The sequence below is a fragment of the Oncorhynchus mykiss genome, chromosome 17 (assembly GCF_013265735.2).
Source record: "Oncorhynchus mykiss isolate Arlee chromosome 17, USDA_OmykA_1.1, whole genome shotgun sequence".
NCBI lineage: Eukaryota > Metazoa > Chordata > Actinopteri > Salmoniformes > Salmonidae > Oncorhynchus > Oncorhynchus mykiss.
In genome coordinates, this window is record NC_048581.1 from 47,710,323 (window position 1) to 47,728,035 (window position 17,713).

At 42.1% G+C, this 17,713-nt stretch overlaps 1 protein-coding gene across 1 annotated transcript; it reads right to left on the bottom strand.

Moving 5' to 3' along the window:
- Positions 1-451: 451 nt before the first annotated feature.
- Positions 452-14,276, bottom strand: LOC110493991 (WD repeat-containing protein 1). Its single transcript, XM_021568638.2, has 15 exons — positions 14,119-14,276; positions 13,223-13,344; positions 12,899-12,989; positions 12,481-12,628; positions 11,610-11,790; positions 8,374-8,451; positions 7,287-7,367; positions 4,848-5,081; positions 4,201-4,288; positions 3,634-3,790; positions 3,136-3,223; positions 2,851-2,961; positions 2,387-2,560; positions 1,998-2,142; positions 452-1,374 (listed from the first exon to the last, which is right to left on the bottom strand). Exons 1-15 carry the CDS (start codon positions 14,132-14,134, stop codon positions 1,268-1,270), a joined length of 1,821 nt encoding a protein of 606 aa, XP_021424313.2. The 5' UTR covers positions 14,135-14,276; the 3' UTR covers positions 452-1,267.
- Between the last annotated feature and the right edge of the window lie 3,437 nt (positions 14,277-17,713).

The following is a 17,713-nucleotide window of genomic DNA, read 5'->3' on the forward strand; positions in this document are numbered from 1 at the left end:
AAAGTTTGTCACTGTAGTTCAATTAGTAACAAAAAAATAATAATTTAATTGCACAATATGGTGCATAAGCAAAGTAAAATATTTATAGTAGAAGTGGCCCCCCCAAAAAAACATTAAAAAGGTCCCGTGCAATTAGAATAATAATTTGAATAGTTGCTTTATATCTTAAGGAACTACTAGCAAAGTGTGTGAGTTGAAGTCAAACATCTATCACCTGAGATTTGTTATTCCACTATTCCTGAAAAGTTACACTGACCACTAGAAGAGTTTGATTTTGGAAGTCCTGTAGCCCTACGCACATGTATTCTCCAATCATAAAGCAAACGTTCAGCTTCGTCGCCCCTTGATTAGCCCAGTAACTGGTACCCATTACCCTCCTGGTAATGAGATGTTAACAAGCACAGTTCGCATTAAGCATGAGTAGCACGAAATGGACATGAGTAGCACGAAATGGACATGAGTTGCTAGAAATGCATACAAATTTATTTTTGTCATTAATATTATGAATCATATCCACCCTTAGAAAAAAGGTGGAAGCATCCAAAAAATAAAGTGAGACATGGGAGCATCGTGAGGCAAATCAAACACACGGCAACAGTACAGGAGCTGCTTTGAATACATGATTCATTTCTTTTTTGTTTAAAGTTCCTATTATTGCTCTACCAACCACATTTGTTCCAACTAGAAATTGTGAATTACAAATTATTATTCACATTACTGTGAATAACAAATTATGGAGTCAAAGAAAAATGAGAACTAAATACCCACTCCCATACAAATGGTAACATAAACTAACAGGCAAGCACAGTCGGAGGGCCATTCATTCTCAACGCCATTCAGGATTGTAACCAAAATATACCTCCATTATTTTCAATAAGGACTTTATTCAATTCATGAATTGAATTTCATTTAATTCCCTGAGTTGAGATGAAATGACCCTCCAACCACAGACAGGCATTTCAGTTTTAACTGAGATAAGGCTGTTGCCTCTGGAATGTTGATCTTAAAATTGGTTCTCTTGATCAGAAAAGCTCAAGAGATCAAGTGCTGCTTATTTGGGTCCTTTTCTTTGTTCGTGGATTAGTGAATCATTTAAAAGCTTCAAAGAATAAAACAGCGTTGGGACTTTGTTTTAAATATGAGCTTTTCCCTACAATGACACACTGACTATTTCAGGGATTGCTGACAAGAGACCATCAATTAGATACAGAAAGTAAAAGGGAAAGAGCGGTCTACAGTCGTCCCTAATGATCCAGTCTTGTGACGATCAGAATTTAAGAGTCCACTGCTTGACACTGGCGTCATGGGAGGTGGTCACTAGAGTGTGCTCATCTATCCAGGCCAGGCCACTGACATGGTGCAACCTGTGGGCATCTGGAAAGGGATGGGAGAACAGTCATTTCACAGTGACAGACAACAAAAACAACATAACGGGGCAAATGACAAGTTATCAAGAGATGTCATAAGACTAACATTTTAGAATTGGGAGTGCATATACAGTAGGTGTTACTGCTAAAAAGTAGTGTTTGGTTTTCCACTGAAAAGTGGGAGCATTTTGAATGTCTTCCTGCAGAAGACAGCAAAGAATAATGCTGACTGCCATCCACTGGTGGGGAATAGAATTCATTTTGGGGACATTTGAGAAATTCTGCAAGATTCATCAGCAATGGTAATAAAAATCTAAGATGCTTTGTCATTTGTCAGAGGCACTGAAAAGTGTATTTTTAGCTTTTGTTGTCCAGACAAAAAGCTAAGTACCTGCACAAAAATGTATATTTAGCTACCTGCTCTAAATGTTTGCTACAGAAAGGAGGAGAGGTGGTGACAGTATCCATTCAAACCTTCAGTTACCATAGTGCTAGTTTGAAATATCTGGATACGGTTACACAGGGGCAGCCCAACCACGGGGGGGGGGGGGGGGGGGGGGGGGGGGGGGGGGTGTAAATCAATACTTTGTGTGTATACCTCTGCTCACTGAATACCATTTTGGCCCTCACCTGGGATCTTCAGTCTCTTGTCTGCGTCATTCACTGTCCAAACATAGACCATCATATCCATCCCACCACTGGCAAAGTGCTCATTGTCGGGAGACCAGGCCAGGGTGACCACTTTTGCATGGTGTCCATAAAAATCATTTTTGACCTGTTGAAAGGGGATAAACAGAAATGGATGCAGAATCCACCATGGAAAATAAAAAAAGTCTACTCCACACGACTGATTGATATTCAGAAACCCAAATGGCATTCGCTGTTCATTGGGCTTTAGGAATATATTTCTTGTAAACACGTTTATAAGTCTGGCATTCAGGACAGCGAATACGGAAGAACACGTTAATGAGGCTTGTTTTTGCAAATTTTGCTTTAGAGGGATATGAGAAGCTGCGTACCGAGTAATTGTCTGCCACTGTGAAGACTGTGACGACCTTCTTCTCGTCAGTGACGGCCAGGTAGGCGCCATCTTTGGAGTAGGCCATGTCTGTGACTGGCCCCTTGGCCTCCACACTCTTCCCCTCGTCCTTCAGAGTGTTGCCTTGGACAGAATACAAGCGGACCTTTCCATCCTGCCAGGAGGAGAGCGAGAGGTAGCAATGAGAAATGCCAATGACAAGGGGAGAAATATAGTAGTTTGATCTGACACAGAAAGAAATAACTTTAGCGTGCAGTTTTAAGTACATTCTGAAGTGTTTCATAGTAATGATTAATTGTGCCCCTGATGCAAGTGTAAACATAACATACTGCTTGACAAAATATGACACAAGACATCATCCAATAGATCTTGAAATTCAATTTTTTGAGCCAACACCACAATATAATAGTTCCAGTCAAATGAAGTTGCTATAGGGAGACTTACTGCCCCGCCCACTGCCGCAGTGCTGCCCCCTGGGTGGATTGCTCCTGCTTCCGGCTCGTAGTCCAGACTGTCCAGCGTGAACACCTTCTTCTTGTCTTTCAAAAACACCACCTAAGGACCATCACACACAGTCAATATTAACATTATCTAGCACAGACAAACCACAGCCCCATTCTGAGTCAATTAAAAGTGTATTTAGACCCCCCCAACCCAGACTACAATACCCTCCAACTATGATGCCTGCGTGACATGAGTGGGCACACATCAGGAGTTGACTTGGGCTACCTGTCCGATGCACACAGCCAAAGCGAGCCCCCCTGCTGCTACTGACACATGTTTAGGTTGGACGTCCATCTTTACCAGGTTGGAAGCACTGCCAAAAACAACAAAGTACCATTGAATCCTTTTTCCCATTAAAACATGGACCTTTAAGTCCTCTGGGTGAAAAATCTATGTCTGATGTCAATAGATCCCTATTAACGTGTACTTTCCCCTCTTAAAATGTGTATCAAAGGATGTCAAATATAGATGTTGCTCCGGGTTTATAAATTAACATAATGTATGGACATCAAAACTACTGGCGCTTGCCCAATGAGAATAAGTGAACATGACAAAGCTACCCTAACTACAGATAAGAACACAACATAAAAAATATTCCATAGGAAGCTGTTAAAGAGTTCGGTGAAATGTATCCCCCTCTCATATCAGGATAAGTTCCAAAATCAAACTATGCTAAGTGCACTTCTGGTGTTCCACCTTAAAGCCGATCGCGTCTGGACCCACCTGTACTCTTTCTTGGTCACGCTGGTGAAGCGAACCGTGTCGTCCATGCTGCAGGTCACCAGCTGGTCAGCATCGTCCACAGCCATCTTGGTGACCAGGTTGCTGTGGCCCTTCCCTGAGAAGTCGTTGTTCTCCCCGGTCTCAGCGTCCCAGTAATGTGGAGGCCACAGTTAAGGATCATCTGACAGACCAGGAGAGGGCAGTGGAGCAGGTCTCATGGGCTTAACTTAAACGCAAGGGACCATAAAACCATAACAGCAGTGTGGGCCTCTTGCTAATCTGCCCGAGACGATGACATCAGCTGCGGCTATGGGACATATGCAGAAATGGCTATTAGATTTTATGTGAGTCTTCATAAGTGCCAACCCTGCTGTTGGATTTTACATACACAAGGCCTTGACTATTAGAACTTGAGGGTATTTATTAGCCTCATGTTCCAAATGCCAACCAGACCCCATTATATAAATTCCCATTCACTCGGGGGAAATGGACTCAGCGGAAAGCGCCGCTCATCGTTAATAGGCCTCAGTGTTGACACAGCATGCCCTCCTCCCAGTGAAAGGATATTGATGTGCCCGTCATGGCTGCCCGAGTAGATGTAAGAACGCCCCCCGTTTTTGTGAACCGTCAAGGACTGAATGGATTTGCTGTGACCCTGTAAGGCACATGATAAAGAGAGACGTATTGTTGAGCACCCAGTCATCAAATGATTAGTGGAGAAGAACATTCATTCAGTTGGACTCAAAACCATCAGTTGTGACACTTTCGGTTCGGGCACGATTTCAGCATTTCAAATCAATGAGCAACTTTTAGTGTTCTCCAGAAAACTGTCAAATTAACTATTGAATTTTGGTGACTGCCGAGAACCACTTGTATGCCATTTCCTGTCCTGTCACTGAGCTACGTGCGTGTGGTGAGCAACAAGTGGCATGAGAATCAGTTTTTTCGAAGGACGATTTTGTGATCAGGATACAGACGATGTTCATAGAGTGCTTATCATGTAAATAAATCTGCTAGGAACCGTTTCTGGGCGGTCCGTCCAAAATCAGGAGATAAAGCCTGCCAGTTGTGTCTAAAGAGTTCAAAAGAAAACCCTAATCTTAACAACCTCTCCAGCCCCGACTCTGGATCCCCAACTCCTTTAAGCTGCTTTCACACTATGAACATATAACATTCTGAAAATTGTGTAGTGTTAAAGAAAGCGTTGGGCTGACCTTGATGGTGCGGAGCGGCCGGTCGGGGTTGCTCTTGTCCAGGTAGTTGATGTAGCCAGACAGGGAGACGCTGAGCAGGTGGTCCTTCTGCCACAGGCAGCCCAGCTGCTGGTCCATGACGTCGGCGCCCATGTTGAAGGTGGTGAGGGCCGTGCTGGTGCCTACGTCCCAAAGCTTCACTGTCTTGTCGCCCGAGGCAGAGATGAGCTGGGAGCTGTCGGGGCTCCAGCTCACCTGGAGGAGAACAGAGGGAAGCAGTGGACACAGGGTCACAGATTGGAAGCGTCGAATCACTGTTGGTTATCACAGTGCTTTCATCAGAAACCTGTTCAGCTGCAGTTTCTCTTGTGGTATAAGCATGGCCATTTTCCTTGCTCAAAAACTTGATCAAATACAAAAGGGGGCATGGAGTAGAAGTAAATTAATCCACAAATATGTATAGAATTTCATGTGTGTTAAGTGACTGTGCCAGTGATAAATAAACATAATTACTGATCTTATCTACCGAGAGATGATGCTTGGGTCAAGGCCAGGAACACAGGCTTAGGCTGGCAAGCTTTTAAGCAACTGAGGAATCATTGTGCAAGACAAATCAGAAAGGCTAAACCTGATTATTATGTAACCGCTCTTTCGGATTGTAATGGGAACATGGCTAAATTTGTAAAAATAAATGCAAATTTGGAAAACTGTCAAATCCCTAAAGGGTTCTACTTCCTCCGCCAAAACAAATTAATTCAGACGCTGGCCTCATTACAGAAAAAAAAAGCCATCATTGATGCATAAAAAACCACAATTTTATTTCAGAGGGCTCTCTTTGAAAGAACTTAAGCCCATCATTGTGAATATTGGTCTGGATGCTGATAGGGGACTATTTAAAGTTAGCTTTGACTATTTACAGAAAAATAAGTCCTAGATATTTTGCTAGCAATAGATGAGAAACCCACAGGGGCCGACAAATTTGATCCTGGTCTGTTTAAGTGTGCAGTGCCCATCATTGTTGGTTCAATAACACACATTCTTTATTTAACATTGTGGCGAGGAAATACTGAAAAAAGTATGGAAATTAGCTTGTGCGACTCCATAAGGGCAGGGAGAGTAGTGATCTTCATTGTTGCCCCATTTCAAGGCTTCCTTGTCTAAGATTCTTGAATCCTGGGTAAACTTACAACTTTGCTATTTAAATCTGACAAATGTATTTTGAATATAAACCAAAATCAGGATTTAGGCCTGGGCGTAGCACCATTTCAGCAACCACTGAGCTTGTCAATGCTTTAGACAAACTAAATACACTGCTTTGTTTGTGGACCTGTCAAAAGCTTGATACTGTTGATCATGTTATTTAATTGGATGAGTTGTCCTTGATAGGCCCGAGTTCGGACGCCTGCCTTTTCATTCATGATTGATGTAGTTAAATCTGAATTTAAGTACAAAAAGGAGTTGAGCGTCACTATTTATATAAAAACCATTGGTCAGTCTCTTAAAAATGGTAAACGTCATCTATATGCCGATGATACCATTATGCATGCCATTGACCTGACCGTAGATCTGGCTCTGTTAAAACTGATCAGATTTTATAGCTATGAAGGAATCCCTTGCTGATTTAAAAGTTGTGCTTAATACAGGTAAAATGAAATACATGTTTTTAAACTCTCGTAAGGTTTCAGATGAACTACATGTTCACTCAGATGGTTCTCCAAATGAACGTGTTCCCGCATATACATACTTAGGCATTTGGATTTAATTATCTGGTTATTTAAAGTTGGAAGCAGATTATTCAGTCAACCTCATCTGTTCTTGATTATGTGATATTTATCAAAGCACAGCAGCTACTACCATAGTGCCCTTCGTTTTGTTACCGGTGACAGTTGACACTTATCGGGTCATCCTGCAACAAAAAGGTTCGCTAGACACGTAGATCTCTACATTAGGCCCCTTCTGTTCACAAGGCCCTACTTCATGAACTTCGTCTTATCTAACACTGCTGTTGAAGTACAGACACACCCGAGTTGCATAACCCATTCAAAGGATTGGTTAACTCTTGAGGTTCCTACGGTCTCCACTGAGCTAGGTAAAGCTGCTTTTAGTTGTGATGCACTGTATAGCTAGAACTAATCATTTCTTAGAGGGAAATGAAATTAAGTAGGTCTTTTCACAGGAATAGATTGCACTTCTAATTTGAAAAGGAAAGCATCCATTTAGCTTGTTTACATTCAAGCCCGTCTGGAAGACGACATGGCCACTTTAATCTGGACTGGGTGTTCACCCCCCTCATCATTGGAGCCTGACAAGCTATGCTGAAGGGGGAAAAAAAATATATACAAGTTTCTATTCTCAGCAGGCTAAAGTAAAAACCCAATGACGACACGTTTCAAACCACAAGTCAGAGTTGAACGTTGATGTGGAAAATAAAAACGATACGGAAGCCTGCGAGGTACTTACGGCATAGACTCCTCCCTCGTGGGCCTTGGCTCCACCCAGAGCGCAAATCTTCTCACCCGTCTTTCCGTCGTACAGGAAGATCTAGGAAAACAGTAACGAGTAAGAACCAGCAACGTACGGTAAAATTGCTTCCATTCACCATCAGGAAGAAACACGTGATTGCTACTGCCTACAGTCAGCAATTGTGGCTTCACTGAAATGTATCTGACAAAATGTGCTAATTCACAGCTGTTTCCTACTGTACTCTTACTCCCCTCCAACAAACTAGAAACACACTCAACATCATATGTATTTGGACAGTGAAGCTACATTTTATGGGGATCTATACTGCAGAACTTTGGAATGGAGATCAAATGATTCACGAGGCGAGAGTACAGAAGGTCACCTTTTATTTGACGTTTCCATACATTTGTTGTAGCATTTAGAAATGAGAGCACTTTATGCATCTAGTCCCTACCCCCCCAATTTGAAGAAGTCCTAAGTATTTTGGACAAATTCACTTCGTGTATAAAGTAATCAATAGTTCAGTATTTGGTCCCATATTCCTTGCAAGCAATGACGGCATCAAGCTTTTGACTCAACTCTGCTGCATTTACGGTTTGTTTTGCCAAATAGTATCTGAATGGTGACTGGAGTAATTTGATTTCTAAGTGAGTAGATAAGATGTTTACGAACATGGCTTAATCATTATCCTAAGAAAAATCATGAATAATGATGAGTGAGAAATTTAGAGGCTACAACAAAACATGCTTATCTTTAACCATCACCAATAACGGGGCGGTTATAAAAAACAAAAATGGGGTGGGGGGGGGGGGGGGGGGGAGATCTTTGTGCCTCTAACTTCCCCACTCATCATTATCGTCCAGAATCTTGGTAGCATCCATATGAATGTAGAAGTGTTCATAAAAATCTATTCTTATTTACAAAATACTCCAATGACAATACGTTATTCAGTTCCTATATTAGGCATAACAAAAACTGTTTCTAACAATTAAGACAGGCTGTCAATGCTCTAGCATCAGTTGTGGGTTTTGAGACAACCTTAGTGATGCTGGGTACCTGACCCTGGAGCAGCTCACGTACTCACCTGACCGTCGGCACCAGCCGTACAAAACCGGTTCCCGTCTGGAGAGAAACGCACGCAGTTGACAAACCTGCTGTGGTCCTAGGATGGGGTAGAGCGGGAGAAGGAGAGATTGTTAGACACTTCAGGCCATTCCAAAAAGCAGGATTATAAATTAAGCCAGCTAACTTTTATAAAAAGTCATATATAAAACTCTGGATTTTCTGGTTGATTTAAGAGGGCTACATTTGTATGTTGGTTGTTGTCGCCAAGTCAATTATACCGTGTCAAGTTTAAGTCTATTTCTTGAAAATATTAAAGTTATTTCAAGCAGCTTACTCATTGGAACCAGCTTTCAGGAACAGCCACCCCCTTCTCTTTTAAAAAGAGAATATGCACACACACAGAAGGGACAACCTACTTCTGGAGACCCTTAGGGGAAATACAAAGAAATCTCTGTTTCATTTCATAAGGCTCTCTTTTCAACCTGCAATGACACCATCTGCTAGATCACACAAGTCTCATGCATCTTGTCATGGAACTGCACGGAGCTCAGAATGGCATGAACATTTCCAAATACAAATGTTTTCAGCAATCGGGAATTGCCAAAGCACTTTATCTAAAACGCAATGCTCTTAATTAAGATGCCTCCATCTAGGAGTGCATGCTGGTTAGACGAATCAGGTTTGAGAAACATTTACACAGACAGATGCAACATTCTGACAACACACTATCTTGTACGGTTTGACTATTGAAACCACATCCAAGGCCTATTTTTAGATCACTGAAAAGGGGTATCCCTTAGAGTCCTAACTAACAGAGGAAATGGTATAGTGTTCAACACTACCATCTACAGCAGAAGTGATGTGTGGACATTGCTTAAAGAATAATTACAGCATGGTGGGGTAAACAGACATATGAACAGCGAGTGTGTTTGTTTAATGTTCAGCTCATTGCAAGGCTTGCCATGATTTCTGAAGACAAACTCCAAGCATGACACTTAGCTCTTCCCAAAATAAACAAAAGCATTTATTTTATTAGGGTCATCTCCCCTCTCCCCAGATTTGTTGCCAAGCTACCCTACGGCACTCAAATTGGTGATGTGTAAGCCCTGAATGTATATGGACGTGGTCCAAGACAAACAAACAGTGATTGGTGGTAGCCTGTTGCAAAGCCAAGTCCAAACAGACAGCTTTCTTGCTAAAGGGCAGTTGGGGGAAATGCAAAAAAAAAAAAAAAAAATTAAATTGCTAAACAATGACTGCGCCAAGACCGGTAGTGTTTGGTAGGCATACTGCACAAAAATATTTTTACTGAATAAGTTGGTAGTAGACTGTACTTCCCTTTTTGAAAATGTAGAAATGCCATTCACAAACATACAGATTTTAAAGGGGGTTGTGGACTATGTAACATGTGAATGGACAAACAAAAAAATAAAAGCATGCTGTGAAAGCAAAGAGTGGAACAAACTGAGAACCACTCAAAAAAGTAGCTAAGAAAAGAAACACACAGGCCCAAGACCAGAGTACTTCCCCTTGACCACATCTCTATAAGTACACGACAAATGGAGAAGGCTTTTCATTTGTTCTGGAACCCTTTAGACATCAGAAATAAAAACATTTGACCAGACTAATTCCAGCAGAAGATTAGCACGACAAACAAAGTTACCAAAGTATATCTCCTCTCTTTTACAAGAAACCAAAGTAGACTTGATGCCTTCCATGGCCAACAAATGTATCCAAGTATTCACAACAGGGGTAACCCGGCCATAGGACAAACACCAAGGGGCCAATACAGACTTAGGAAATGTACATCCACAGGTGTGGCATTTCAAGAAGCATGATCATTACACAGGTGCACCTTGTACTGGGGACAATAAAAGGCCACTCTAAAATGTGCAGTTCTCACAAAATGTCAGATGTCTCAAATTGACATGCTGACTGCAGGAATGTCCACCAGAGCTGTTGCTAGAGAACTGAATGTTTATTTCGCTACCATAAGCCTTCTCAAACATCATTTACATAAAATTTGGTAGCATGTCAAACAGGGCTCACAACCGCAGACCACGTGTAACCACACCAGCCCAGGACCTCCACATCCAGCTTCTTCACCTGCACAAACTGCCAGAAACAATCTCTGGGAAGCGCATCAGGGTCTTGACTGCAGTTCGACGTCGTAACCAACTTCAGCACATTGGAGAAGTGTGCTCGTCCCAGATTAATCCTGGTTTCAACTGTACCAGTCAGATGGCAGACAGTGTGAGCAGTTTGCTGATGTCAACATTGTGAACAGAGTGTCCCAGAGTGGAGGCGGTGTTATGGTATGGGCAGGCATAAGCTACAGACAACGAACAATTGCATTTTATCAATTTTAATGCAAAGTGATACCGTGACGAGATCCTGAGGCCCATTGTCGTGCCATTCATCCGCCGCCATCACCTGATGTTTCAGCATCATGCACGGCCCCATGTCGCAAGGATCTGTACACAATTCCTGGAAGCTGAAAATGTCCCAGTTCTTCCATTGCCTGCAGTGGGACAACATTCCGCAGGCCACCAACAGCCTGATCAACTCTATGCAACAGAAATGGTCACACCATTTGAATTAAGGTATCCGTGAACAACAAATGCATATGTATTCCCAGTCATGTGAAATCCATAGATTATGCCCAGGCAAATTTCCTTATATGAACTGTAACTCAGTAACATCTCTGAAATTGTTACATTTGATATATTTGTTCAGTGTAAAACAAGTGTAATTTATATTTACAACTCCCTTATCCAAACAGATGAATCATTTACCTAGCTCTTATCAAGTTGTAAATTACAGTGCATGGAGAGTGATGGTATTTCTAATCGGGGAAAAATTAAGTAGATGGGATGCCTCTTCCACTTGGAACAGGTCGGTTCACTAGAGCTTATTCATGGTTTCCTCGTGTGTAAAGGTGGTGGAATTAAGTTAAGTCTCTGCCACACCTTTATTTGATCTATTCCACAAACAAATAGCGGGTGAATACCATGCTATTCCCTTGCTTAAGTTAACGATCAGCTATGCGTGGAAAGAAGTGCATAAACAGAAATTCGGGTCTATTTACGTGCGCTTAACTCAGGTCGGAATTCCCCCAAGTGAATCCGGCCTATGGTATAAAAGTCAATAGTCAGGACAACAGTTAGAGACCTATAGACAAGTCCCTCCCAACCACACACTGATGGACATTGAGAACCCGTTCCAATATTTTCCTCGGGAACCTCACACACTCACTGTGATTGAGAACTTGAACTTGAAAGGTGGTCCCTCAAAGAAGGCTCCACAATTGTCATCGCTTCCAGAGATCAGACGGTAGGGGCGAGTCTGCTTGATATCCACGCTGTTGATGACTTTGGAGTGGCCTGAGATCTCACCCACAGAGGAGCCAGTGTCCCACAGGAACACAGCCCCGAACCTGGGAGGAAGAACAAACATTTTTTTTTTTTAATAAAGTGAGACAGGAAATTACAAGATTATTCACCAAGAGAGCCAGAATCAAATCTAAACAAGTCATTCACAAGCGCATGGGTGATTGCGAAGTTCCCATTATCCAATAAGAAAAATTCATTTAAGGGGAGAAAAAAAAAGTATTCATGTCCCAAAATGCAGTCCTGAGGAGAGGTCAAAAACAAAAGTCTAACACATGATATGTAACATACTGGAATATTGAATTTATCAGATACTGGGATGTTCACTTTAAGAACAGGGGTGGCCACAACTGTTTCAAGAGAGGTAAGTGTTTAGAGAACATAGAAGGATTTTTATTAATTTTAATAGAAACTATCGCCTTAACCAAAAATAAGCATTATTATTGGGATCTGTTTCAAAACAATGTCTTACGCCTATGGAACACAACCCTGACTCAGGTTCTCAAATTCAAATCAGGTGTTTTAATTCTGATGTGGAACAAAAGCCTGCACACCCTGTAACTCTTCAGGTGACGTGATGATGACGGCTGACCTAAAGCTTATTCAATTGTCAATGACATTCAACCATTGTTCGCCAATGTGTACATACTGCACTGTTAGCAAAACCTGTGAGCTTATTTGGAAGACAAGTGTGCAGGCTCCATGTCCCTGTCCTGCACTAGGCCCTATAGACTCACTTCTCACGTCCCTCTCCCACACAAGCAATCCTTTTGCTGTCCTCAGTCCATGCGATGTCCTTGATTTTCCCCCCGAAAGGCTGGTACTCATACTTCAGCAGGTGTTCCTTCTGGGTAGTGTCCCAGATACGGATCTTACCAGACACATCTGTAGAAAACATTACATTTGAACGTTGCAGATTAGGCATCACTCCCATGAAAATTATATTCGGCCATTTGGCTCTATGCAAATGACAATCTCCACAGAATAAACATGCATGAGATGACACTAGGTACATGCAAGACATCTATAGTTGGTCTTTTCACCATTCACAATGAAGACGCCAAATCCATTGACAGAAGCGATGCGAGTGAATTGGAAAAGCTTTCCTGTTTCTTGGCATCTGAAGCATGATAAGACATGATAACCCATAGCTACCTCCAGAAGCAATGTAGAAGCCACTGGGGGCGTACTTGGCGACAGTAACCTGATGAGGGTGCTCAGTGTAGATATCAGCAATGGCAGGGTTCTGTCAGAGATGAAGCAGAACTCTAACATTAGTAAAGGTTGTCTCACACCCACACCAGCCATCCCAGGAATACTTTTAAAATGCACACAGCTGCAATATAGACTGGGGAAGAGGTTATATCCTATAATAAATCTGACCAGGCAGCCCAGATCACATATTTTACTCTCCATGAAGACACTCAGATATAGGCCTAACAGTGTCAGGTGATACGTTGATTGGATTGAAATAATTACATTAATGTTCCTGATGATTACGCTCTTTCCATTGGTATAGAGGAAGTTGTTGCCTTTGGGATCGCCACCTAGGACTTTGGCGACTCCTCGTTCCATCTGCGGGAGGCTGGCAAATACATGCTCTGTGTGAATGACACAAAAAAGTGTGTTATTATTATTATTATTGCTATCTGATTATAGGCATGGCATGAGTTAGTCTAGGCATTGACCTATGTGGTTGGTAAATAACCCACACAACGATAACAGTGGTAGTAAAAACAGACAAAGCAAAAGTGTACTTCAAAATCAACTAATACAAACCGAATTACACTATAGTTTGTATCATGTAAATATGCCAGGTCATTGAAATACATGCACATTATATATATATATATATATATATATATATATATATATTTTTTTTTACAATTATTTAACTAGGCAAGTCACATATGTATATGTGTGTGTATATGTGCGACAATAACTAAAGAGGCCGACATCTACCTCTGCTTTTAGCTAATCAATGTAAAAATGTCAACTATGCGCACGACTGTAATATATTTGCTAAAAGCACGCACAACGACCCACATTCTGTGAATTGTCATATTGCGTTGCATATTTCGTATGGCAATTTCAAACCGAGTAGGTTCACTTTCAAGCTCCATCCAATAAGAGGAAAATCACCTCAATTTCGAATGCGTAGCTATTTATACACAGGGACCTTGGCAGCGGTGTGACGGCTTTCAAGACAAGAAACGTGATTGAAAATGCAAATTGGGCGAGGTTTGTGCAATATACACGTAGCAAGCTAGCTAGCTGCTTCTCCAGTGAAGCACTTAATTTATTCGGAGGAAGCGATTAAAGGCCCATCTTTATTGTATATTGTTTCAAAAAGCAAAATAAATTAATCGACTTACTCAATTCATATGACATGTTCGCTGATTTTGTATTAATTCCTCCGAATGAATGAAACACCAAACCTCTCTGATCCACCGGCTAGTCTAGACTGCTAATCGCACAAACACGGAAGCAAACGCCACTCTCGGTATGCCTTGCCTTGCCCATATATAGTAAACTCCGACGAGAGCAGCCGCTGACTTGCGATCACTTGCCTATTGAGGAAATGACGTTTGCTTGAATAGTGTAGTTTAAGAAGATACCCAACAAGGTAAATAGGTTATGGAGGATGTGATGACAAATAGGTAAAAATAGCTATTTTAAAATGTTTAGCAGCTATTAGCATTGGGTGTGGGGTTGGGGGATTCCCAGGTGTATTAGTGGCCGGTGATGTCAATGAAGGAAAACTGAAATCCATTTTAACACATTTCTCCCAACGTGTCACCTGTGCAACTAGATGCAAAAACAACTATAGATCACCTTTACTCCACACACAGAAACGCATACAAAGCTCGCCCTCCAGTTGGCAAATCTCACCATATCTACCCTCCTGATTCCAATTTATAAGCAGACTCAAACAGGAAGTACCAATTCAGAAGTGGTCCGATGAAGCGGATGCTAAGCTACAGGACTGTTTTGCTAGCACAGACTGGAATACATTCCGAGATTCTTTCCGATGGCATTGAGGAGTACATCACATCAGTCACTGGCTTCATCAATAAGTGCATGACGATGTCCTCCCCACAGTGACCGTACGTACATATCCCAACCAGAAGCCATGGATTACAGGCAACATCCTCACGAAGTTAAAGGCTAGAGCTGCCGCTTTCAAGGAGAGAGACACTAATCCGGACACATAAGAAATCCCGCTACTACCTCTGATGAGCCATCAAACAGGCAATGCGCCAATACAGGACTAAAATCGAATCCTACTACGCCGGCTCTGACTTTCATCGAGTGTGGCAGGACTTACAAACTATCACAGCTAACAAAGGGAAAACCAGCCGCAAGCTGCCCAGCAACGCGAGCCTAACAGACAAGGTAAGGCCTTCTATGCTTGCTTCGAGGCATGCAACACTGAACCATGCATGAGAACGACAGCTGTTCGGGGCGACTGTGTGATCACACTCTCCATAGGTTAACATTCACAAGGCCGCAGGGCCAGACAGATTACCAGGATGCATGCTCAGAGTATGCACTGACCAGCTGGCAAGTGGCTTCACTAACATTTTCTATCCTCTCCCTGACCCCGTATATAATACCTACATGTTTCAAGCAGACCAACATAGTCACTGTGCCCAAGAACGCCAAGGTAACCTGTCTAAAGGACTATCGCCCCATAGCACTCACATCTGTAGCCATTAAATTATTTGAAAGGCTAGTCATGGCTGACATCAACATCATCATCCCAGACACCCTGGACCCACTGCGATTCGCATACCGCCACAACAGATCCACAGATGACGCAATCTCTATTGCACTCTCCCACCTGGACAAGAGGAACACCTATGTGATAATACTGTTCATTGACTACAGCTCAGTGTTCAACACTATAGTGCTCTAAAATGCTCATCACTAAGCTAAGGAGCCTGGGACTGAACACCTCCCACTGCAACTGGATCCTGAACTTCCTGCCGGGCCGCCCCAAGGTGGGGAGAGTAGGCAACAACACATCTGCCACACTGACAACACGGGAACCTCTCAGGGGTGAAAGTTTAGTACCCTCTGTACTCCCTGTTCACCCACAACTACGTGGCCATGCACGACTCCAACACTATCATAAAGTTTGCCAATGACACAACAGTGGTGGGCCTGATCACCAACAACGATGAGACCGCCTATAGGGCCGTGGTCAGAGACCTGGCAGTGTGGTGTCAGGACAACAGCCTCTCCCTCAACGTCAGCAAGACAAAGGAGCTGATCTTGGACTACAGGAAACGGAGGGCCGAGCATGCCACCATTCACGTTGACGGGGCTGTAGTGGAGCAGGTTGAGAGCTTCAAGTTCCTTGGTGTCCACATCACTAAGGATCTATCATGGTCCACACACACCAGCAATACAGACTTGAAGAGGGAATGACAACACCTCTTCCCCGTCAGGAGGCTGAAAAGATTTAAAATGGGCCCTCAGATCCTCAAAGAGTTCTACAGCTGCACCATTGAGAGCATCTTGACTGGCTGCATCACTGCTTAGTAAGGCAACTGCAAGGTGCTACTGAGAGTAATGTGTACAGCCCAGTACATCACTGGGGCGAGCTCCCTGCCATCCAGGATCTCTATACCAGGCAATATCAGTGGAAGGCCCAGAAAAGACTCAAGCCACCCAAGTCATAGACTGTTCTCTCTGTTACCGCATGGCAAATGTTACCGATGCACCAAGTCTGGAACCCAGAGGACCCTCAACAGCTTCTATCCCCAAACCACAAGACTGCTAAATAGTTATTTAAATAGTTAACCAAATAGCTGCCCGGACTTTCTGCATTGACCCTTTTTGCACTAACTTTTTTTGACTCATAAACTCCTGCTACTGTTTATTATCTATTTATTATCCATCTACCTCAATTATCTTGTATCCCATGTATATAACTCATTACCCATTGAGTATTTATTATTTAGTGTTATTACTTTTCTATTTTTTTTTCTTCTATTTTCTTTCTCTCTGCATTGTTGGGAATGGTCCGTAAGTAAGGATTTCACTGTTAATCTACAACTGTTTACCAAGCATGTGACCATTTTTTTTTTTATTTGATCCCTTTTGGTACCCAGCACATTCCAATGCGGATGAGGGATCTCCTAGTCTAATAATGGATCAAAGGAGTCTAACATTACTCCTTAGAAATATTGATTTCTGAACTCTTTCTAAGTTAAAACGTTAGTGTTGTTGTTTTAAAAACGAATATGAACTTATTTTCTTTGCATTATTCAAGGTCTGACAACACTGCATCTTTTTTGTTATTTTGACCAGTTGTCATTTTCTGCAAATAAATGCTCTAAATGACAATCTTTTTATTTTGAATTTGGGAGAAATGTTGTCAGTAGTTTATAGAATAAAACAAAAAAATTAATTTTACCCAAACACATACCTATAAATAGTAAAACCAAAGAAACTGATAATGTTGCAGGGGTCTCTTAATTGTTTTCCAGAGCTGTGGATATATATATATATATATATATATATATATATATATTTTTTTTTTGTTGAATATTTTAATTCCCGATTTTTCAGGGGGTGCTGCAGCACCCTCAACACCCGTACTTCCCGTGGCTGTGGTTTAAATGGTTGACATGCTGAACAATCCTAACAGTGGAGTGTTTCAGCATGATATAGATCAAGTTTAATTGGGTAGGGGGGTTGGGGAGGGTGTTGTAGAAGTTATTAGGGATTTTTTGTTTTTACATTTTCATGGTAGTATAGAATTGGGCAGATCATGATTGATCTTACATTCCAGCACAGTAGGTGGTGGCATGCACTTTACACGTTTGTTTGCAGACCACCATGATATTTTAGAAGAAGAATTTAAAGATTTAGTGCAGAAATGTCCTGTGCGAGAGAGGCAGGTTCCAGGGTTAGAGTAGTGCAGAAGTTGTCATATGCCGAGGCAGCGAAGAAAGTAGA